Source organism: Mixophyes fleayi, chromosome 4 (assembly GCF_038048845.1).
Source record: "Mixophyes fleayi isolate aMixFle1 chromosome 4, aMixFle1.hap1, whole genome shotgun sequence".
NCBI lineage: Eukaryota > Metazoa > Chordata > Amphibia > Anura > Limnodynastidae > Mixophyes > Mixophyes fleayi.
This window is the reverse complement of record NC_134405.1, coordinates 155,239,019-155,265,048: the sequence shown is the minus strand read 5'-3', so window position 1 is coordinate 155,265,048 and position 26,030 is coordinate 155,239,019. Positions and strand designations below refer to the sequence as shown.

The 26,030-nt window shown below is 40.0% G+C and overlaps 1 protein-coding gene across 6 annotated transcripts in view; it reads left to right on the top strand.

Moving 5' to 3' along the window:
• Window positions 1-26,030, top strand: part of FRMD4A (FERM domain containing 4A) — a 361,665-nt gene that overhangs the window by 162,010 nt on the left and 173,625 nt on the right. Inside the window, exon 1 of one of the 6 annotated variants that reach the window (XM_075208667.1) lies at window positions 6,744-7,185. The exons of 4 other annotated variants lie outside the window; for them this stretch is intronic. In XM_075208667.1, the coding sequence (XP_075064768.1) occupies window positions 7,027-7,185 (159 nt within the window). In that variant the 5' untranslated portion in view covers window positions 6,744-7,026. Of the gene's footprint in view, window positions 1-6,743; window positions 7,186-26,030 lie in introns of those variants that run through there. One more of the 6 variants, XM_075208665.1, reaches the window with a different exon arrangement.

The following is a 26,030-nucleotide window of genomic DNA, read 5'->3' as shown; positions in this document are numbered from 1 at the left end:
GTCTATATGGATTAAATTAACAATTGGTATAAATTAGAAGTTTACATGGGAGGAGACACTGCTGCTTGGAATTTAATAAAACACTGATCCAAATCATGAAAAATGCTTTTCTGCTCAGACTGTTACAGCTATCAGGGTAGTTGGGTAAGTAAACTGTTCTTATTATCTTACCTAACCACCCAAAACTACATTTTTATTTTGGGGTGGATTTATTCTCTAATGGTGGTTTCACATGGGTGTTTTTGAGCACCACTTCTAATCAGAAAAACATGGCATTCTAAAACATTAGTAGTGGCGGTATAGAAAATGTAAGTGAATGGAGTTTGATAGTTTTACATTGAAGGCAGTAGGAGAAGTGGCAGTGTGGCGTACCACTGATCCCAGCCCATATCGACCACTAAGTGGCACAGTAATATTTTCATGTCGTTACTTTCAGATTGCTTCACATCCTGGCCAAAAAATGTGGCGTTCATAAATGCCAGTGTTATCTCCTATATTCTCAGAAAATACGGATTAACTGGGGTGTCAAATCAGATTTTGGACATTTGTGTGCTTGGATTTGTGAAAAAGCCACACAGGCTCGGCACTAGAGTTACAGGGGTGTAGGAATAATGGACTTGGTACAATATATTTAAACTCAGGCCTGGTAATATATGTTCTCTTTCTGTCCTTGTTATTTGTTTTCTAAAACTAGTACATTGGCTGCAGCCAGCTAAGCTGGATCATTTATAAAATGAGCAGCTTTATGACCGTAGGGTCAGCCTGATAATGACTTTCAAGATCTTTGGGAATGTTTCTAAAAACGGTGTCTTTGCCTGTTGCTCTGGAGAGATTAATCAGGAGGTCAGCTGCAGTCTTGCACTTTCCCAGGCTTGGAAAAGGGACCACAGATATATAGCTCAGGGTTTTCTCATCTTTTCCTGTGTGGCTGATGTGTGGTATGAAAAATCAGTTGTTTTTCAGAGTATTTATTAAAATATTCCCAGCACACCAGAAGATGCAGCTGTACAGTTTTATAGAAGACTTTACCATAGGCAGCACCACAATGCTGTTTCTCCATAAAAAGAAACACATTTACTTGTTGCAATTAGGTTCTTAATGTATTAGTGGGGGGAGTTTTCAGCATATGCAACAATATAGACAAGGCATAATTGCGAGAAAAGTACACTTAAATTTTGCACAACAATTTGTGCTATGTTAAACCAATACTATAAATCACAATGTCTCATATGCAAATATTATAATCTCTTCAAAATTTACTCCCTTAGCTACTATCTTATCTGTATTTCATAGTTAATGTGTAGGGCAAATTACACTGTTGCTAGAATACATGTCTTACACATTTTAGATCATGCCTCAAGTCACAGAGGCTGCACCCCAGCTGCCTCAGCGATACCAACTGCACCCCAGCTGCTTCAGCGATACCGGCTACACCCCAGCTGCCTCAGCGAGAATGGCTGCACCCCTGCTCTCTCAGCGATGCCGGCTGCACCCCAGCTACCTCAGCCATACCAGCTGCATCACGGCTGCACCCCAGCTGCCTCAGCGATACAGGCTGCACCCCAGCTGCCTCAGCGATAATGGCTGCACCCCAGCTGCCTCAGCGATAATGGCTGCACCCCAGCTGCCTCAGCGATACCAGCTGCATCCCAGCTGCCTCAGCGATACTGGCTGCACCCCAGCTGCCTCAGAGATACAGGCTGCACCCCAGCTTCCTCAGCGATAATGGCTGCACCCCAGCTTCCTCAGCGATACTGGCTGCACCCCAGCTGCCTCAGAGATACAGGCTGCACCCCAGCTTCCTCAGCGATAATGGCTGCACCCCAGCTGCCTCAGCGATACCGGCTGCATCCCAGCTGCCTCAGCGATGCCGGCTGCACCCCAGCTACGTCAGCCATACCAGCTGCATCCCAGCTGCCTCAGCGATACCGGCTGCATCCCAGCTGCCTCAGCGATGCCGGCTGCACCCCAGCTATGTCAGCCATACCAGCTGCATCCCAGCTGCCTCAGCGATACCGGCTGCACCCCAGCTTCCTCAGCGATAATGGCTGCACCCCAGCTGCCTCAGCGATACCGGCTGCATCCCAGCTGCCTCAGCGATACCGGCTGCACCCCAGCTGCCTCAGCGATACCGGCTGCACCCCAGCTTCCTCAGCGATAATGGCTGCACCCCAGCTACGTCAGCCATACCAGCTGCATCCCCGCCGCATCCCAGCTGCCTCAGCGATACTTGCTGCACCTCAGCTGCCTCAGCGATACTGTCTGCATCCCAGCTAGATCAGCGATACTGGCTGCACCCCAGCAAAATCAGCGCTACTTGCTGCACTCCAGCTGCCACAGCGGTACTGGCTGCACCTCAGCTGCCTTGGTGATTCTGGCTAGGGGCAGTAAGACTTAACTTACCGCTTTGCCAGGCCAGTATCAAAGGATATGCACATGCGTGATACAGCTGATCGGCTCGTGCATGCTCAAATCCAGGGATGGCGAAAGCAGAATGATTGTTTTGCATTGGGAAGCTATCTCCGGAAAAATTCACCAAATCGTATTGCCGTTGGTGTTACCTCCATTGATGGCAGTGCTATCACCGCTGTTAAACACTGATAAATAGGGTGAGACAAAAATAATCTCTGGGTGTGTAGGGCTTTTCACCATTTCATAAGTAGACCCCTATATCTTGGTTATTGACACAAAGGCTGTTGTTTAGATGGTAAAAATGAGCAACCAGATTTGGCAACTAAGAATTGTCCCATAATCAAGATTCCCCATTTGGGTGCGGAATTTCCCACATATCTCTGAAGTAATTTTGCCTAAGCGTTCCATGTTTAATTCCTCCAGCTCTATCTATACACTATCAATTCAACAAAATGCGGAATTCTGGAGAATGGCGAAGCAAAAGTAGCGGAGGTTTGCACTCGTGCCAAGTATATTGTTCCGCTGTGAAATTTGTTTTCAGCAAAATTCCATTACAATTGTTCTCATCTTTAATACAAGCTACATACAATTTATGTAGCTTTGCCTTCAGTACTTGAAGCACTTTGCAGTGTGTATTTCATTTTATGGACTTAGTGCCTTTGGACGAGGATTGTACATGCCAAACTCTGTTTCAGATCTAGCTTTTATTATATTATTCACAGATCTGTATTCTTCTGTAGTTTTCCGAAAATATGTTATCTATTTAAAAGTAAGTTTGGCTCTACAAAGAGAGAAACATACAAATGAACAGACCCCCTTACCATGTGTGTGCCAGACACAGGATGTGCCTGCTAACCAGTTGGATGAAATCTTAAATCAGTGGGTTATATACAGTTTTCAATTACTTTGCTGTTTCTAAGACCAAAATATGTAGAAAGAATAAGCATAAAATCCCAGGTTGGCAATCATAGCATTTATATCATTAGTTTTATGAGATCCACCTAAGAAGGTATTGATTATACTGGACCACAAATACATGTATATACTTCTCATATGTTGTTTTAATGGGGATTTTTTGTATATGCATTATAATTTTTCTTTCATCTAAATGTAAGTAAGGTCCTAGAAACAAACAACAGGTGTGCAAAGCTTTAGAGGCTTAATGAATCTTAAGTTAGAAAATGTGGCCTATTACTTCTCTTCATTAAGGTTAGATTCGTTATACTGGTGCTTGGAATACCAACACCCAGTATAATGACCAAATAATTCCGATTGCAGTATTTCTGATTTATACAAAATGCCTGTATACTATAATGAAGACACAGCATATGACCGATAACACTTTTGCACGGATGGTATACATTCCAATAGTAGAAAATGGCGGCGCTTCAAATTGACGTAATGCAAACAGTGTTTTGTTGTTTTTTTAAAGCGGCAATGGCAGGACCCTAACCCTAACCCTTGGATTAGTTTCTGAAAGCGGCTGGTCCTGGCATTGACGCTTTAAATAGGAAAATTTCAGTGACTGCATTTGAAGTGACGTCAATTTGAAGCACCGCCATTTCCTACTGTCAGAATGTATACCAGCCGTGCAAAAGTGTTACCGGTCATCTGCTGTATCTTCATTATAGTAAGTCTGCATTTATATATATAGCGAAAATACTGCAATCGGAATTATTGGATCGTTATACCGGGTGTGGGCATTCCAAGCATCGGTATAACGACTACCACCACTTCAGGGTTGGGCTCGTTATTTATATAAAGTTTTATACAATGATTTAAAGCCCTGTGATCTGATTGGTTAGAAATTAAGTATGTGTTAATTGACTACATTTATAAAATGTTGTGTTTCCTGGTGTGTACAGTAGAAAAACATGGCAAAAAAAATGAAAAATGTAGTAGGAGACAGCTATACATTAGAAGACAATGCAGAGATGTTTCCGTAATAATCTAATCTAATCTTTAGGAAGGACAAAATGAAAATATGAGCAAAGGAAATTAGGGCAAAAAAAGAGATGTATTGGCTTCCCTGTAATGTGTTTAGAAGACTATGTAACAGTGGCAAATATTTTAATTTTCAAGTAGATTTAAATAAATATGTATTGCAGCAATAAACTAGGTTTACCTGTAAAGTTTTGATTCCATATTAAAAAGACCATAACAACTGTAGCAAAACCTGTACTAGGAATTACCCTGGGGGATGTTTGATAATTCTAATGCTCATATGTCTTGACTTGCAGGTGATGTCTTGATAGTTACAAGAAATGTAAGGACTTCATTAGATTGTGGAGATACATTGGATGTAAAAAGTCTATACACCCTTACTGAAATTGCAGGTGTAAAATTTGAAATCATGTCAGTCCTTTTTCCACCTTAATGTCACCTTGAATCCCAACAAAATTCAAGTGGAAAATTAGTAGACAATTTTTAGGGAAAAGAAGTGAAAATAAAATACCCAGGTTGTGGGGTTATTGGAAATGAAGCATAAACAAACCAATAACTGATGGCATATCAATTAGAGTCTATATAATATGTATCTACAGAAACTGTTTCTGTAATTAACAATTATAAGATTATGCATATTTGTTAAATGATGCTTATGCATAAAATAACTAAAAAGTATGTGGCTACTATTGCCATAGTTATTTTAGAATGGTTTTCAGAGGAAAGTCACTATATGACATTAAAGAGCACCTGTCATTAGGTCCTTATGCTGTCATTTTATTGCTATGCTACATGGGGCCTTTGGTCCCTGATCGTCCCATTCATGCACAAGATAGACATCAGAGGACCTGGTGACGCGTACTTCTTTATAGATAGATATTACAGAGCTGAATAACATGCATCAAATAACTTGTGTATTTAGACTTTCTTGGCAGCAGGCTGCCATGTTAGAAGGGTGGTGCTTCTCTAACACAGCAGACAGAGAGTGGCTGACAGTGAATCAGACTTATTTTGCAGATTCTTCCAGTCAAAACCACAATCCCACAAAATTATGGTTAGATTGTTTTATTCGGGAGCAGTTCCCAAAAATGTAATATGGGCATGCATCTATGTGTACAGCTGACAAGTGAAAAGCTATGTGACTTTTCATCAGTGAAGCTTTGCAGCCTCACAGTACATTCCATTGTGGTTTAAGCGGAATGTATTATAACCAGGCCAGCCTAACATGCACTTGTAGACTAGTCTAACAAGTTAAAGATGGGCTAAATTTTACATATGGGGTAACAGCGTATAGATGAAATGAGGTTAAATATTGCTTACTGTTCATCTATAAAATAAAACCAAAGTTGTCACATAGGCCTGTCCACATGGAAATATGTCAAAGTGCAGCTTTCTACTTTTGTGTGATCATATGGGGACTCAGCTTCAGAAAACCACAGCTGAGCTGCAGCAGTAAGTTAGTCTCCCAAATGAGGGGATTTTGTAAATTAAGTTTCTAAGGGGTCTGTGTATCAAGCCTAAAACCATGCTATAAAATCACTGATGGTTTTATTGAGGTGCAGTATGTGTGTCTTACTAAAGCCAAGAATACATTTGTTTGCCTGATCTGTCCATCTATTGAATGTACCCAAGAAACAAACCCTCTGTACTCATGTTATGTAAGTAAGAGGTTTAATGTTAAGATAGGTACATATTTTATTTTAACAGCAGTTTGTATGCATTTCACTGTTATTTATATCTATATAGTTAGATCCATTTTTTTTTTACAATAGACCTGACTCCAACTGCACCTGCATTGTATTCACACTGGATAATTAAAAATAATTTGTTTCCACACTGGATAATTAAAAGGAAACAAAAACAAATGGTTGTATATAAAAAAAAATCTGTAAGAAACAGCACAGCAATTGCCTGCCCAAAGCTGTGTCCATGACAATCTATTACACTTGCACTAAACACTTGCAGTAAAAGTGTCAAGTCCTTTGAAGAAAATATACTATGAAAACCATTGTTATAGCTCCACAAGGCTTGTGTTTCTTAACACTCATTTATTACATAGTGCTTTCTCCTCCAAGGAATCACAGCATGTTTCTACAGAAGTGCACATTTTCTAGACTTGCTCTTGGGGTGTTTTGCCCATATACCATTGCTTTATGCATAACTGGTGAGAAAACGTCCCCAATATGCATATTTGTTTTTTTTTGTTTTTTTTCGTCTGTATGTTGGGGCTGTTTTATTTAAGAAAGAAACAGTTAAGTATAAATGTGGACCGTCCCAGGAATGTTGGCAGTGGAACAACACTCAGTTTCCCTGGATTCACTCCCAGCAGTATGAAGCGATGACTTTGGATGTAAGTATATTTCTTAGTATAGCGGCAGGCAGCTGAGAAGTCACAGAGCAGAGCTCCTCATGAGAAGTGCTGAGAGATCACAGAGGCATATCTGATCCATTGTCTAGGGAACAGTGGCTATGAGGAAGTTTGCTTTTTTTGTTCAAGACACAAAGCCATCTCATGGGACACATTCTGAAATACTACAGAAAAAAAATTGTCCAAAGTGATTTTTTTTTCCCCTGTGTGTTAATTTTCACGTAGCACTTTGAACTTGCTGAAATCAAAGGAATCTGAATCAGTTACCTGCTTTGCCACTTCATCCATTACTTTTGAACAAGATGGCTGCTGTACTTTTAAACTTTGAGGATTTAATGTATACCTGGGACAGCCTAGTATGGAACCTTACTTCACGAGTACTACGTACATGCCGACATGGAAACCTTCGAGTTCTGCAGATGGTGTTGAAACCTTGGTGCATTTCCAGGGTAGTTTACCAGGTGGGAAATTCAATATCAAAACAAACTGGGTTCAGTTTAGTTGGGGGTCAATATATAATCTGTTCTGTAAATAATATTTTACTTTGCTGAATTATTATTATTATTATTATTATTATTATTATTATTATTATACAAATTATCTTGCTAAACATGAAATATTATTTTGCACTCACAACTTTACTGCCTGGATATGCACGCGTTAAGGGCTTTTTAAAACATTTGCATTAGTATTTGTTAATTTAGTTTTAGTAAAATCCAGGGGTCAACTAGCCTATAGATCATTACATAGGTCATTTGAAATTGCACAGCAATATATTCATCTTAACTTCAAATGAAATAAGTTAAATTGTAGTTCTATAATGTAGGTACCATTTAGAAGCTGCACTTATAGAAGCAGTTCATTTTTTAAAATGAGCTTTTTAATTAGTGTTTTGCCTGTTTGCCTAAATTCCTCCACAGGGCCATCTTAACAACATTATAGGCCCCCGGGCAAAGCAGTGCACCGGGGCCTATAGATATATAGATGTATATAGATACAGATATAGATATAGATATATAGAGTTAGAGATAGATATATGTACTTGCTCAGTGACCCTTGAAGGTTTTTTTTGCAGGTTTTTTTCTTTTGCAGGATTATTTATTCTCATTAAGAGCCGTGCCTATGGGGCCCCTTTGCCCGTTGGGCCCCCGGGCAGCTGCCCATCGTGCCCAATGGAAAAGATGGCCCTGTTCCTCCGGTGCATATTGGTACACTGATAATATGGTTAATGTTACTGTGTGAGTGAATACAGAATACGTGTAAATTGTATGCAAAAAGCTTTGGTACAAATCACACATGTTTCCCAGATTTATTGTGCACACATTGTTATGATATATTAGCTTTTCATTTTTATGTCTGTTTTTTTATGTTGGTCATATTGTTTTGTTTTCACTCCTACCAATATTTATTAAAGTCTCAGAATAAGAATAAATAAGTTACTGGTTGCCAATATATTTGGAAATAATTAAGAGTAACTAAAACTATGTTGCTTAGGGTTGAAATTATACGTAAAATCTGCACCAGAAGAATTGGCTTGGCTTCCCAGACTTTTGATGATAAAATATTTACATTCCATGCAGCTGGATGTGACCTCACCTCTATTCCCCTTTGCTAAAAACATAAGGGAGCAATACCCACAAATCTAGTTGTCATTTTGATGTAATTTTCTCAGCCTGACCCCTTCCTATTAGATTGTAAGCTCTCATGAACAAGGCCCTCTATGCTATTCTTCCTTTTCTTGTCCGTTCCCAAATCCGCCCATCCGGTGCATCCTTACATTATACCCCTTGCATGTTCTGTTCTACTCTGTTTTTTCTCTACTTTGCCTATTATGTCTTATGTTTTATACTTATATTTTGGAATGGAATTTTGTGGCCCCTTTTAATTAATAATAATATAAGCATAAAAACAACATAGTGTTTGAATAAATATATTTTCTATCTGGAATGGATAAAAAGGATGACTAGCAAATGGAGCAAAAGGACATTTACACCATGAGCATTTCTTATTTTAAAGGTAAAGGGTGTCACTGACGAAAAGGGTTTTATCAAGTCTTGTGCTCACTACATTCAGATGCGTGTAATCACAGAATGTATGTGGCTATGTATGTTTCACTATTTGATGCAAGTTACAGATCTGTGCAGCAGATTACCACACAAGGCTTTAGGAGAGTAGATAGATAGATAGTCACATTGCCCTGCTACCGAACACTGACGCCACTCATAATGGCCACTGACGACACTCATAATGGCTTACTACCACTACAGTCTCTCCCATTCTGGCTTGTTATTGGGAAACTGTGGTGATTCTGCTGTGTTCTGGGTCTGTTCCTTGTACATTTTTCCCAGACCGAAGGATCTGAGTTCTCCTCTGAATGGATAGCACAATAAATATGCATTTATCATCATATTAACTGAGTGGTGTTTTTCACCACTTTTTTTAACTGGCCATCCTGAAAAAGAAACAAAATATAACTATATCATCATCCTATTTATATTTAATATAATTATATTGCTATCTATAATTGCTTATCTGACCCTATATAACTGTGTGAGAGCAGACTGACACATCACCAGTGGTAACAGGAGTATTTGCCACCTCTCACAGTTTGTGTGTCAGCAACTAGTGATCCAGCTGTTCAATTATCCCTGCTGGACAGCGTCTTGTGGAAGGGAAGACGTAAGAGGAGCATGCGCTAGGCTTTCCCAGCACACAGTGCTTATGTAACAGCACAGACACAGTCTCAGTAAGGTTACAGCTGTCCTTATTACATAATACTTGTTACTGCAGGTGAAGAGGTCACTTTACAGCCTTTACCACAAGAGTTTGCTGGTTATGATATCTCTGAGAGGTCTGTAAAGTGTGACACCGTTTCAGTAAATTCATACTACACATGGTATAGATCAATGGTGCATCATTTTATAATGAGGAGATATAGATATATATATTATATATAATCTAAATCATCTTGATATTTTTTAATTGGGAATGTTATAAAGGGAGATTTTAGAAGAGCACAGAGGTTCTGATCTTGGGACACAGAAGTGAGGACTATTGGGAGGGCTAGACCCAGCCACTTCCCATCGGTTTGGTACTGGTAGAGATATTGGAGAATTATGTCAATAAACAAAACTCTTTCTTCCATAGCTGAAGATTGGGCATTGACATATACTTTCAGTACAATGGCTTTTGCAAAATCCATGCCCACTTCATATGTGAAAGAACATTTGTGTACACAAACTACCAATATAGGGAAAATATTAAAAAGTGTGATAAATTAAAAAAATACAGCTCCATTTGTTTTCTTATGGTTAAATATGCAAATTATAGCATCATACTATTAAAAATTTTCTATATACACTTACCTGGTCCAAAGCGGGCAGACTCTAGTGAGTCATTAGCCTATGGCCAACCTCTCCTCTGTTTCCATTACTCAGTTCAAACCCAATGTCAGGTTTATGATGGGGCAGTCATATACACCTCTGTGAATATGACACTCAAATGTATCTATTCTATCAAGGTCATTCATCATCTGTGTTAGCCCACAAAACTGAATATTTTTCACCCATTTTACCTTGGATGTCCTCTCGCCACCTCAGACTTAATCTTTCCTAAGCTGAGATAAAAATGTTTCCACCAATCAACAGAAATTACGTACCTGACATCTGTATTTCTGTTTTCAACACAACAATAAACTCTACTCCACAAGCTCCCCACATAGATGTCAACCTTGGCTTAGAATTGTCCTTTGTTTCCCACAATGTGTATACAAATGCTTTTTCATACATCTAACAAACAAGTTCAGAATGCAAACATATCTCATACTACAAAAACGTTAATACTTGCACTCATAGGACATAAAGTCCGTTTAAGAAGTGTAGGAGTGGGAGTGTGCCGCAGCTTGGTAGGGTATTACGAGTGGCAAGCAACCCCAGTTACTCCCACTCTTAATATCGTATCGAGCTGCGAGCAGTTCCTGCAGCTATCTAACGCTTGCGCCACCTTATTCCTGACGCACAACTTTAGCCCTGTTTTGACGTGTGTTGCGTCTGCGCCTCACTGCGACTAGGATGTATTTACATGGTCACGCCTTCACAATTCCGTGTTCCTCCCATTCTCTCGTAGTGAGTCGCAAGCTGTCGCAAGTGTTAATTGCGTCCAAGATGCAGGCGGATTTGGTGCTTTCCGCACATGCGTGGTAGTGTTTTTTTTGTTGGATGCGCCTATAACGGACTTTGCGTTAGACTCTAAATGAGGTCCATAATCTCCAACATTGACTATTGCATTCCCCTTATTACTGATCTTCCCTTAGCCAGACTTTCACCCCTACAATCTATTTTGAATGCAGTCGTCATGACTTAAAGTCAAGTTTCTAGATGACACAATACAGGCAGAAAAATGAAAAATGCCAGAATAAAACCTTAAGCCACATCACCAGACAAAGTAACGAAGGATGAGCATGGAACATCTCCTTAGAAAGGAAAGATATGCAGCGATCTACTGAATCATTTAAATGTAGGTGAAACATTGATCATGAGTGAAAGCTCTGAATTCCATTTGCTGCAGTTGGTTGTGTAGACTATTTAAATATTAGTATTATGTGAACTAGCAAAGTCAGGGCAATTCTGCCATTTCATCTACAATTTCTACTAAGAAGTTAGAACTTTTTTAATATCATAATGCATTTTTCTGTTCATTTCACACCCATGAAACTAGTTTACATTCTTTTCTTCCTCTGCAGAGATCACTGATTTCACATATACTAAACAATAACATAACCTTGAACAGTATTTGTTAAGATTAGGGTCTGCATACAGGCCAGCCACATGCAAAGGCATGCGAAAAGGATGGTGGAGGCTTTGGCCTTTATTGAATGTCATATGTATGGCACCAGATATATGTTTGAGCCATGCTAGATCTTACACTTGGATTTCTTTACCATTCTCACATCTAATGGTCATATAAAAATATTAAATGTTGTATTGATTCCGATTTTTGGGTGTCCATCTAATTTATACATACCATAGAGTGGTCGTAGTGGGCTGGTATACGGTGAAATGCAATACTGCCACTTGTCACGACTTATACTTGCGTACCTGCTATTGTTGGCACTACTCAGAGGAAGGTGCGGAATCTAACATGCTCCTAGTGTTCACCAGGGACCCCCGCAAGGAGGTATAGACTCCGCTGTAGGAACACGCAGGTCGCAGTCCTTCCACGAGTCAAATAGCGAGATACAAGAGGAGATTGTCAGACTGGCCAGGTTGGTAACGTGCTGACAAATAGAAGTACACAAGGAATATCCGGAGGGATGGTGAGACAAGCTGGGTCGGTAACGTCTGGAAGCGCAGTACAACAGGGAGATCCAAAGGGGGTGGTCAGAACGGTCCGGGTCAGAAGGGTCACAGGCAAACAAGAGAAATCAGGAACAAGGCTAGGAACTGGGAACGCTGGAGGCAGGTTAGACCTGATACTCTGGCACAGGTGTGCACACAGGAAGCTCCTTATAAAGGCTGAGGAGCCAATGGAATATTAGGGGGTGGCGGCGCTGTTCTCAGCTGCCGCTGAGAGGCAACGGGAAGCGCATGCACAGACGGCCGCGATGGGAGGCCGGAACTTCCACGTCTGGTTGCCTGGCAACCAGACGCTAGGAAGAGAAGCGGGTGGCCGTCCCGAAGAGACAGCGGGGCGGCACCTGACACCACTTGTCTTACTGCCTTTATTGTAAAGAATCACAATGTGCATCTTTAGCCTTAGCTGACACAGTGCCTTTAACTATAACTCATTAACTTGTTACTCCCATTCAACTGACTTTGAAATGGGACCAGATTTGTTATAGAACATATTGTACTTGAAAAACTGGATTCTTTGGCTGGAATATAACATTATTCAGGGAATGCCAAAGCAATGAAAGAAACAAAGTAATAAAAAGAAGATAAAGACAAGAATATGCATTTCACATTACAAACCAGACTATTATGAGACTCGGGTGTATGAAGATGTCGTGCATGTATCAAGGCAAATATGGGTAAAGTCATTGCTTCTTACAAATCAGCAGACCACATTATATTGATTTTTGGTTACCTTTTATAAACACAAAACAAACAGTTTTGTACAGAAAAGCTCCTGATATTCTGAACATAGAAGGTTCCTGTCAGTTTAAAGAAACATACATATGGTGTAAGCAGCGTCCTCATCAGTATTAGCAATATGTAAAAAAGATGACACGTTGAATAAAACATGAATTGGATTGTACACAATAACCCACTGAAGCGTCACACATGAATATGCCGTGTTAATTCCCTTGACGAGTCTCTTAATAAGGACATCCACTGAAAACAATTATCTTCAAGACGCCCTTTAAAGAATTGAGTATAATTTCTTCAGAATAATGAATGCAGTAGATTATGTATCTGAACATTATTAGATTCTATTTAAGACGTGCTTATTTGTTGTGAATTATAAATCAACTTATTTTGGCTACATCTTTTGACTACTAAATCACTGTGTGCAATCACATCATGCCAAGAATACACAGTATTAGATCAAGGCTTCAGCTTAAATAGTAAGAGAGACGTTGGGACTTAATGGGTTATAACCTCATGTTTATATTAGCCTTCAATGAAATAGTACGTTCTGGCAGTGTATTAAAATGGGCAGGACTGCTGCTATGTAAGGGTCGTCTCCATACGACACAAGGGCATTTATCAAGAGGAAAAGTTCAGTTCTCATAACAATACAGTATGTGAAAGTATGCTAATGAAATCATAGAAACCACACACTGTGACAATTAAGTGTCCAGATAAAGAATGTAATAGCACATGCTTCACTGAAACAAAATATCCTCACACTTATCTCCAACGAACACTTGTTTGCATTCTGTCATTTAATAGCAATGTAAATGAACTTTCCATGACTTTGCTTTTTCCATAAACACCAGAATTTGTACTATCTGAAGACACTTTTGGTTAAGGTTGATGCTCCCTACACGATGAGAACTGAGATGATACACAATAGTCCATCATGGTTAAAATGTTAGGAATTCTGATGTAAAATGCTGCTGGATTAGTTCCCAACAATAACATTTTCTAGATCTCTTTTCTAGGAATGTTGAACCATAAATGGTCACATCCATGTCTTTTACATGTATAACCTCACAACATATAAAGTGTTCACTTGTATGTAAAAACTCACAGGACCACATCCCTGGCTCATTGCAAGGTCAAGTTGGTTCATAGATTTGACGGACTGGCTCCTGAATTATTCACTGTATAAAAGGATACAAAGTGTGCACAGGAAGACAGGATAGACTTGTAAGAATGTGAAAAAGAACAAAACATTAGGGGGTAAAAAAAATTAGCATTTTGTAAGTGGTTGGGCTTAAGAATAATTTCATCCAACAATAAGGGGGAGATTCAGTTGACAAGAGGTGTCTCTGGAACGTCCAGGTAGACACCTCGTATCAGTGTTCTGGCTGGAATCTCCGCTTCAAATGAGCAGAAATTCCTACCGTAATTGCCGGCAATTTGCGCAGCGAGTTGCCCATGCGCCACATCACCAACAATTGAATCTCCCTCGAAAAATCTAATTTTTTGTGTGGAGTTTATTAAGAGACTATAAAAAACAAAAGTTATACTTATCATTACCAGTTCCACGTGGCAAGTGCATGCCATGTGATTCGTGTCATTGCCGCCCCACTCCCTGCTGCCCAATACATGATTGGATGCATAACACAGCAGGGGGTGGGGCCATGATGATGCAGTTCACTTCAAATCCTGTTCTCAAGCACTCCCCACCCACTTCACTTGAAAAGTTGATGGGATGCAGGAGGGCAGCCTGCTCTCCTAGGATTCAGGAAGAACTACCCGAAATCCTGGAGTCTTTCCAGTACAATAGGCAATTATGGATTTAACTTGAACCTGGCAGACAGTATATACTTCCAGAGTCCTTTGCGTCTTCTATTCCAACTGCAGATCTTTAATTGTACTTAATATGTAAGTATTCTACTCGTGGAATCCAATCTGTAGAACATATTTAAAGCATATTCTTTATACCCTAGAATATTTGTATCATTGCTTTTTAAGATAAGACCATTTAGCAAATCATAGCGCATGTCATAACAATAGGTAATGGCCCTCGTTTGTTTTGCATTTACTAATGCTATGCATTCCATCATGAAAGACTTTTTAAAAAGTGGTAATAGTATGCTTGTGGATGGGACCTATACATTATAGACAGATAAGGATAGTGAAAAAAATAGTTTTTCCCTGTAGCAAAGCATTTCTAAAAATGGTCATCCAACATACATGTGTCTGTGCTCTGTATAATTTTTAGTGACATACAATTTCAAATCCAAGGAGGATGACTCTAAAGAAATCATGTCAAGGTGACCATCTTTCTGAACTGCAGCTAAGCTGTCAACTTACAGAGCTACAGTAAAACAAAATGGATGTGTAAACCTTGTTTCATATATAGGTGTGTTTGACACCACAATCTTGGTGGTACATTTTATAGGAGCCTCACATTACTACTCTCTGCTATTATAGACCCTGCTCCTTCCACTATTTTTCAGCCTGGGACTTGCTTCCATTATCCTCCTCACACTATGACACTACCCTGTCACATACAGGTCTGTCCTTATTAACATAATCATATGAGTGGACAGGTCACTGCCACAAGATCAGCTCACTCGTCACCTGCTGCTGTGAGCATCCCAGTGATCTGATTGGCCAATAAACAGGCTACATATGGACACGCAGAGATGAAGATACTGGTCAAACACACCTTAAATAAGCAATGAAAGATATGGTTAAGGGTCAAGAACCATTAGAGTTCTGCACAAAAAGCTAATTCAATTAGGAAATATACACAAAGATATTTTCATTTGACCTTTTTAATCTTTCTTTCTCTTCGTACTGATCTGTTGTACCTCAAGGCTCTCTAATTTACTGTTCAACCTTGTCAGCCCTTTAAAGAACCCTTCAGATGGTGTTTTAGTCTGTCACCTTTTGGGTTGTCCATCTGTCAATATCAGCTCAATATGTTTGTGTCGAAGCGGTAATCTCATCACCTTTGGCAGGTTCCTTGTTTCACTATGCCAGATGGCACCAGAACTCATCTCATTACCTCTCCATACTAATTTGTAACTATTACCATTATCCACCTGTGCTGCAGAATGCATGTTGATTACTGTTTTTATTTATTTTGTTTTCTAGGATATATGTTTTTTTAATAATGGCAACCTGTGAAATTCTCTAAATTCTGTACTATTTTAATAGTAGCGTTAAAGCCAGAGGCTGCCTCAATTCAATTGCTTTAACCAGGATTACATCATACTCCATGGCGACTTCCTATAACCTAATAATCTACAGTTAGGGTACATTGTACCATATGTACTGTAATGTCATTTTGTAGCACTTCTATTCCAATAAACACTAAACTTGCACTGTTCTTTATTTTGGTTGACTTGTTTTATTTCTGGAAGCATTTCCTTTGTATGGGACACAATTTGATTGTTCTGGTTACATTTTTATTAATATATTGCATCAAAGTAATCTTATTTTTAAAGATTATACAATGATTGTCCTCCCCTCCCCAATAAGATTCTATTGCCCTAAACTTATTTGCGCTCTGTCACAAAAAAAAGTGTTATTCAAACTAGTGGTTTCATATTTTATATATTTTAGATAGATGACAATTTAAATGTAAGTTAATGTTTTATTATTCAGTACTTATTTTCCCAATCAACCTAGTACATCTTGTTAATTGCTCAAATTGGTACACATAATAGTATTGAAGTGATTAACCCCATACATGTTTCTTTAATCCCATTCTTTCTGTATTACACGTGCAGTGGTTTAACTGAGTAGCATTTCCTTGCCAGATCTACAATTTGCCTCTTTTGTCTAGAGGAGCAGTGAGCAACAGTGATTATGTGATTACGATATGATACTTTATTGTATTATTGTTACTAGACCAATTAATTCATTTAAAGCTGTTATGTCATCCCAACACATCATTATGACCCATAAGACAACACTCTTTTCTCCTTTGGTGACTCACTGTGGGCCAGAAAACGGAAGTAAATGTGACAATTATTACATCTATCGGGATACTGGCAAAGACTATGAAGATTGCACTCACTGAGCTTATTGTTATTCCACAGTTTTTAGCTTCTAATACCGCTTTCATACTGCCGCCCCGGCAATATCCCGGGTTTTTCAAGCCAGGTTTTTGCCGGGGCTCGGAGCGTCCCAGCTCAGAAACACCATTCATACTGCACCTCGGACCCGGGAATTTCCCGGGTTGACCCCATTCATACTGCACAAGTCTGTGCCCTGGCAATTTGTGGGAGTCATCACCAGAGCAGTTTTCATTGGCTGAAAAATTTCTCCATTTCTCCTAAACTCCTTCTCGAATCTTCCACGGGCTCCCACCGATGACATCATCCTCCAGAGACAGGCAGACAGCCAATCAGCTTGTTTTCTGTGCAACCCGGGTTGAACAACCTGGGTTGCACCATTCATAGTGCAGGCAACTCGGATCCGGCCGGGAATTACCCCTCGATAAATCCCGGGTTGAAGACCCGGGTTTTTAGACCCGGGATTTTTGACTTGTACCATTCATACTGCACCAAGACCCGGGTCGTTTGAGCTCGCCCCGGCAAAAACCCAGGATTTCGGTGCAGTATGAATGGGGTATCGGGCCTGATTCATTAGTGATCTTATCTTGTGGAAAAGTTAAGATGCTTATTTTAAAAAGAAACGTGGGAGATAAGAGTGCAGTTAAGATGGATTTTCATCTTAACTTAAGAAATTCTTCACTTACGCAGTGGATTTTGCTTCTTATCTCCCTTTTCTGGGCATGAACAGAGTGTATTTGCTTAAGATAAGCAAAAAACGGCAGATAAGATCACTAATGAATCAGGCCCCTCATTTCCCACCTCTTGTACACTTTGCTGCCAAAGACATGCAGACTTCAATGTAGTTGTTTATTACAAGTTCTAAGAGTGCAGATTGTCATTCTCTTCCTCACTGAAGGTAACAAACAGCAAATGCACTGGTTACATTACACTACTTATCACATTATTGCCACTATTTCATTATTTTCCTATAGTGCCAATACAGTTTCCTTAGATGATTAGTCTCATTTCACATACCTCTCAAGGTCAAGGTGTGAGACTTGTGAGAGCCATGGACATCAGCCCTGTTTGTCGCTATGGAGATACGGTTTAATGTACAGTAAGCAAGTGACTTATTTTGTCTTCATAGATTTTTATAGTCTCAGACCTTAGGCTGAGTTTAGCCCAAACCAACACAGGAAGTTATTGCTTATTTTAGATGTAACTTTCTATTTTTATGTTAAAATGTTACAGGAAATACTCTTGTAGACTCCTTAAACTGCACTAAACAACATCAGATTAGGATCGGGAATGATTTAGGATAATTTACTCCTGGAGTGTAGTCAGTATTTTAAGTTTTATATTTGATAAAGTTGTGGTCAAATTCTGATTAATTTGATTGGTTTTTCAGTCGTTTTTCACAATAGTGAAATGGTAACAGTAGTCATGGCTAAAATTACACAACTTCTGACACCCTTTACCACCCAGTGGTTTAGACAAGTGAGACCACAGTATGACAATGTGATCAACATATCAAATGAGTCTTGTATTATGTCGCTAGTTATTTATTTGATTTGACTTTACTTTTACTTTTAATTGAGCAGAAGCCGCCCATGACTCGGCCTTACAGTGAGATTGACACTGATGTAGATTTGTGGGCAGAGGATTTCGCACTTATGCAGCAGAGAGTGATACGTTTTTAAAAAGCTGTGCAGGCAAATAAGGAGCAGACCAGTAATAATCAGGCAAATGCCAGAGAGACCATTCCCATCATTACGCTATAGTACAGTGATGGGCAGCAGGTGGTCCCTAGGGCCTTATGTGGCCCACGGAGCCTTCACCTGCTGGCCCCAGCTCTTTCCTGAGTCACCTATCTGTAACGGGCATACCAGCAGGCACTTCTGACAATAAAGTGAGAAATGCCTGCTGATATGTCGTTACAGATAGGTGACTCTTTCTGTGATTAAATGTATTGTTTTAACTTATTACTGAGATTGAGTGTAGTGTGAGCCCCCTTAGAAGGTTAGAGAGCTGCACTTTGTGGCCCCTGAAGTTTTGCCCATCATTGCTATAGTTCCATTTTTCTTATTCTTTATGCTTTGTGTTCTTTTGTGTGTCCTCTTATTGCGCTAGTTTAGATTTGTTGTTGGTTATTTTTCTTGTAACTTAATAGAATGGTATGACCAGTTTTTCCTGTTGCAGCAACTACTTTGCGAAAAGCCTCAGTTTCTGGTGAAGGCTCAAGTGATGCAGTGATTTAGGGGGTTCTAGTAGTTTACAGGTATAGTTAGAACCTGCATTTATTAAAAATTATAAATATAAAATCGGGAGGTCAGGTTAAATTCTAATTCACTTATGCCAGGTACCTGGGCCAAATGATGTTTGTTTCCTTGGGTTTATTTTTGTAAATTATAATTTATAAAAATAGTGCAGGGCAGAATTCCCCACAACACCACCACCAAAATAACAGGAATCTTTGTCACATGTAGATGGAGCTCCAGCCTCCTGCACTCTATGTGAATGCTATGTGCCGGTCCTGCTATAGGTTAAAGTATGATAGATAACTACAGAAAAGAAAATATCAATGAGTGTGCATTTCAATGTAGTCTAGTGCCATTTGTATGCCAGGGCTGCTTTTTATTTCCAATCCAGTTTTGTCATAAAGCACATTCTGACGAGACAAATGTCATGATAGAGTGCCATTCTCATGGCGTGTTGGTGATGCCACTTACGGTTAGCACCATTGTGAGGGGGTTACTGCAGCTCAATCCAGCGAGACCACAGAACTTTGGGTGTTTGTGGTTCACACCATTGGTCTTATCAAAACATGCAGTATAGTAATTTACATATAGAGCATTATTGTAGGGAACTTGTGCAGCCAGAGATTTATAGCTACAATAAGTAGATATGTATTATTATCATTTATCTTTAACAAACTGAAATCAACTAATACATACATCGTTATACTTCTTACACTCATGTTGCAAATAGCCTTTCTAAATATCAGTGTGATCTGCTCTGTGCTATCTCATAAATTCCACTAGAGCATATCCACGCTCTACACAGAGGAACTATTCCTAAGTGTCCTCATAAAACAGTTTGATGATTGGCAGTGTGATGATTGAGAGCTATATTTCAAATATAGTGTAGTGGGAAATATGTTTATTTTGGAGAGAGCCTTGTCTTTGTCAATACAGAATTCATTTTGTCTGCCAGCACATAATCTCTTATATGAAGCTATTCTCAGTAGGCAGTTGTTTGATAAGTGGAAGGTAAGCACTACAAACTAAACCAATTTGCCTTTCAGTCCAGTGTCCTGTTAACTCTGCTAAAGTTGACTTGTATTATTATTGTGCTAATAATGCTGTGAAGAAAAGCCAATATATTTAACATACTCATAACATAAAACACTAGTGAGTGAAAAATATGAAATGGGCTTTGAACATAAATATTTGACTTGCATTATTGAAATTCCAGAAATATCAACTTACTTTATAGAATAAATTGCAGTGCCATTCAAATAAGAAATGTGTTGTAGATGAGGTCATAAAGGCTACAGGAGATATATTTATTCACTTGATCACACGTGATTCATTTGAAAACAGCTAGTTTAGCTACACTTTTATTAGCGCTACCATTGTTTTCGATTGCACAGTTCTGCAATGAATCAAAGAAAGAAAATGAGAAAGTGACTTGGCTACTGCAACTAATTGCCTCCATAGAGTCGCTGTAGACTTTCTTGTCAGGAAGTGCTCTGGTGACTTTTGTTCCTCCTGTCACCAATTTGAAGAATTATACATTCTTTAACATATATCTGTTCATTTAATAATTTAATAATCCCAAGACTATCATTGCAAACCAGTTTTTTAACACTATTTGGGGCATATTCAATTGATGGCAATACAGCCTAAAGTAACGCGGCGCACGCACTATTACCGTCATTACGGTAATAGTGCGTTTAAATACCGTTATTATGGTACTTTTCTCACTGAATTTCAGCTCGCGGCTCAGAGAGCAGCGAGCTGAAATCCGGATTAGTATTACTGTAACAGCGGTAATACTTTTTCCACTGTGGAAACCGCCAACAATTGAATATGCCACTTTATGTTATATACAATTGGTAATATATAACTAAATTATTTAAAAAAAAATTATTGTCTTACACAGTGTTTCCCAAATCCAGTCCTTGGGGAATCCCAACAGTGCATGTTTTCCAGGTTACAAGTGAAATAATTATTATAACCTGTGGATCTTTTAAAATGTACTTGCACCATTGAATTTTTAGTCGAATTTGGTGCCTTGTACAATCTAATTTGGTTCATTTAATTATTCACTGGAATTTCAATTAGTGTTTTTCAGGGCCACTGTTATATAGTCTGCACAGTTAAACACTTATGATGCAGTTTTGCAGACAACATCCCGTGATTGCCCCTATATAACACCATACAATAATCTCATCAAGTCAGGATCATTTGGAGCTTAAGTGGGGTAAATGAGGTTGGAAGATGGCCTCTACCATATTCCTTAGTCATGCCAGAAAGTATTTTCTCACTTGGCCTGAGGGGGCTGAATATCCAGATGTCATCCATTTGACCACCTAGGTGTGTGCCCATATAATGACAGTTACACTGTTGTTAGCAACTCTCACTAAGTCAAACTAAGCATAAACTATTCTGTCTTATCCCGTTTCCTCAATACATTTTATAATGTGTTAGAATTATTCAACACAGCTTCACATGGACAGTGGTCACCCAAAGACTCCACTCTAAAGTTGACTGCACACAAGGCAACCACCAAATATGGCCAATCCCCGTGTTTGCGTGGATTTCCTCCCACAGTTAAAAACATAATGGTAGGTTAATTGGCTTCTGACAATCATGGACCCTAGTCTGTCTGTGTGTGTTTATATAGCGTCACCATATCATGCAGTGTTGTACGGAGAACATTTTTCATTCACATCTGTCCTTGCCCAATTGGAGCTTACAATCTAAACTCCCAAACACACAAGCACACATACACGTTATGGTCCATTTTAGCCAGCAGCCATTTAATCTACCAGTATGTTTTTGGAATGTGGAGGAAACTGAATTATCTGGAGGGAACCCACGCAAACATGGGAGAACATAAACTCCACAAAGGCCCTGGTTGAGAATCCAACTCATGCCCAGTGCTGTGAGGGCAGCACAGTGGCACAGTTATAAGCATTAATGCCTCGCAGCTTTGGGGTCATGAGTGTGCAATTATTGTGTGAAACGCCTAAGCCAACAACACGTGTAAGTGTATGGTATGATATTTATTTACTATTTTCACATCATTTTTATTTATTTATATATATAGCGCCACTAATTCCGTAGCGCTGTACAGAGAACTCACTCACATCAGTCCCTGCCCCATTGGAACTTACAGTCTAAATGCAACCTGTCCTATTTCCTTACATTTTCTTTATTGCTCTTTTTAATGGCAATCTGTAAAAGAAATGTAATGCAAAAAAAGAATTTTAAAAAAATATCCCCCAAATTTTTTTTCAACACTAACATGTCCTATTTTGTTAATACATTTAACTGACTAAAACAGGGACAACAATAGAAAGTAACATCAATCCTCATGTCCAAAAGGGAACTTTTCTACACTCTCTCTGTGACAATATATAAGCTGATAGACTGAAACTTATAGTTGAGGGATCAGGGTGAAAGCTGAAGGTCTCTATCCAGATAGTCCCTAATCACAGTTCAACTATTTATCTAGTCTGGTTCCTGTTAATCACTGGGCAATGTCATCACATATGGTAAAATAACATATTGCAAACTTCAAGAAACATTTTACATTTTATGATTTTAGCCTGTCCAGTATTTATGGATTTGTGTCAGAGTGTTAGTTAATATAAATCTACATTTTTACTAAGTAAGTACACGCTCACAACAATTATGTGTTCTCTACAGTTTTCCTACTAATTATTTGCATATAAATAGCATAATAAGGACAAGCTAAAGTCAATCCTCATTAATCTCATTTGCTAATTAACAAAATCAATAGACTCTCTTAAAATGACCGTGGCCTCAGGCTCCTCTTCATACCCCATAGTGTACTGTAAGACGCTCGAGAGAGTGAGATAATGATATTTTATATCTCATAGGTGGGTGCATCATAGAAACATTTATCACGACCTGAGCGTCCTATGCATTGTTCTGATGATTTTTTTGCCAGATTTAGGTCTACTCCAAGTTTAACAAAGCCCCTAGTTTAGTGAAGACTATTGCCGGATATGGTCTTCGTTGAGGGCTTCGGGGAAAGCATTCCCCAGGCACAGCAGGGGAGGCTTATTAAACATGGAAATCAGTGCAGTCCTCCTATTGCTATTGTCATCATAGGAAGGCCGTAACATGTACATGAAGATAGTCATTATTTATTTAAATAAGACCATTATTTGAATCAGAATTTGCCGCTTCAATAAAAAAAAGTATATATTTTGTTAGACAATTTTTTCACAAAAGCTGAGGTGAAAACCCAAGCCCTGGCTTCCAGTTCCAGTGTGCACAGACTGACCCAAGCCCTGGCTTCCAGTTCCAGTGTGCACAGACTGACCCAAGCCCTGGCTTCTAGTTCCAGTGTGCGCAGACTGACCCAAGCCCTGGCTTCCAGTTCCAGTGTGCACAGACTGACCCAAGCCCTGGCTTCCAGTTCCAGTGTGCACAGACTGACCCAAGCCCTGGCTTCTAGTTCCAGTGTGCGCAGACTGACCCAAGCCCTGGCTTCCAGTTCCAGTGTGCACAGACTGACCCAAGCCCTGGCTTCTAGTTCCAGTGTGCATAGATTGACCCAAGCCCTATCTTCTAGTTCCAGTTTGCACAGACTGACCCAAGCCCTGGCTTCCAGTTCCAGTGTGCACAGACTGACCCAAGCCCTGGCTTCCAGTTCCAGTGTGCACAGCTTGACCCAAGCCCCGGCTTCCAGTTCCAGTGTGCACAGACTGACCCAAGCCCTGGCTTCTAGTTCCAGTGTGCATAGATTGACCCAAGCCCTGGCTTCTAGTTCCAGTTTGCACAGACTGACCCAAGCCCTGGCTTCCAGTTCCAGTGTGCACAGACTGACCCAAGCCCTGGCTTCTAGTTCCAGTGTGCACAGATTGACCCAAGCCCTGGCTTCTAGTTCCAGTGTGCACAGACTGACCCAAGCCCTGGCTTCTAGTTCCAGTGTGCACAGATTGACTCAAGTCCTGGCTTCTAGTTCCAGTGTGCACAGATTGACCCAAGCCCTGACTTCTAGTTCCAGTGTGCACAGACTGACCCAAGCCCTGGCTTTTAGTTCCAGTGTGCACAGACTGACCCAGGCCCTGGCTTTTAGTTCCAGTGTGCACAGACTGACCCAAGCCCTGGCTTCTATTTCCAGTGTGCACAGATTAACCCAAGCCCTGGCTTCTACTTCCAGTGTGCACAGACTGACCCAAGCCCTGGCTTCCAGTTCCAGTGTGCACAGCTTGACCCAAGCCCTGGCTTCCAGTTCCAGTGTGCACAGACTGACCCAAGCCCTGGCTTCCAGTTCCAGTGTGCACAGCTTGACCCAAGCCCTGGCTTCCAGTTCCAGTGTGCACAGACTGACCCAAGCCCTGGCTTCCAGTTCCAGTGTGCACAGCTTGACCCAAGCCCCGGCTTCCAGTTCCAGTGTGCACAGACTGACCCAAGCCCTGGCTTCTAGTTCCAGTGTGCATAGATTGACCCAAGCCCTGGCTTCTAGTTCCAGTTTGCACAGACTGACCCAAGCCCTGGCTTCTAGTTCCAGTGTGCACAGACTGACCCAAGCCCTGGCTTCTATTTCCAGTGTGCACAGATTAACCCAAGCCCTGGCTTCTACTTCCAGTGTGCACAGACTGACCCAAGCCCTGGCTTCTAGTTCCAGTGTGCACAGATTGACCCAAGACTGGCTGGTGAAGCGCTAACAGTACTCCAACCACTGCCAGCCAGTATGGCTTAGCTACCCTGGCAAAAATGTGATTGTAAATTCAGGCGAGAGAAGATTTTCATAATGCATGATATTGTTAAATAGACCCCTTATTCACTTGTACCTGGTTTGTGTCTTTTAAATTAGTGACTGAATTATTTATATTTTTAATAAGTATGTGGCAAGGGCATGGTGTAGTTTTGCAATAAAACAAAATAAAAACATTTTTTTATTATTTTCAATTTTGTTTTTGTGTATCAAAATGTAGCTTTACTAAGAGTTTCTTAACTTTCTTGTACAGGTTCAAATGAAGTTAACAAAACCCACAATTTCTAAATGCCAGTCTAATCATTTATTTACTGTCCTATTTTGTAAACATATTAATGAGAAACGATATGCAGACTGTGATAGCTGCAAAATTATTTACACAGCCGGATAATTAATATTTGTTTTGGACAGGCTCCAGTTTTTATGTTCTTTAATAACAGTTGTTAAAATGGAACTAAACTGAAAAAAAAAAAATCACATATTTTGTAGAAGACTGTGAATTATTCGTCCTACATTTCTTTTGGATATCAGAAGTTGCCCACTGGTAACTACCATGTTTACTTGAAAGCCCCTTCCACAGTGAGTGAGATTCCTGGCAATACAACATAGGGTGCAGCCCTAGGGGCTGTAAGATGTCCACATTTCCCAGCTAGGCCCAAACCCAATGCCGATCAGAACCCAGAACACCAATTTGGGACAAGCTGGGGTACTGGGTGCATTTATTTATGTGACGCGTAAAGACCATTTTAAGGAACTATAGTGAGTGACCTGAACTGAGTATAGCAGGTGGCACTCTATTTAAATTTGGAATCTGATGGCACTAAATGAGGATCAAGGATCAGTTCAATTAGAGTAAAGGCAGGATTTGTTTAATGGGGAGGGTGGGGTATGCTGTGTGGGGAACGGACGCTTCTGTTATTATGTGTAACGTAATGCTCGTGTAGTATTCCTGCTACATCTGGTAAAATATTCCAAGCACTGCTGGGTAGGGCACTGGCACTACTGTTATAAATGTATGGGTTATTGTTGGCATATTGTGTAGAGCACTGCTATTCATCATCATCATCACCATTTATTTATATAGCGCCACCAATTCCGCAGCGCTGTACAGAGAACTCATTCACACCAGTCCCTGCTCCATTGGAGCTTACAGTCTAAATATCCTAACACACACACACACAGACAGACAAACACACCCAGACA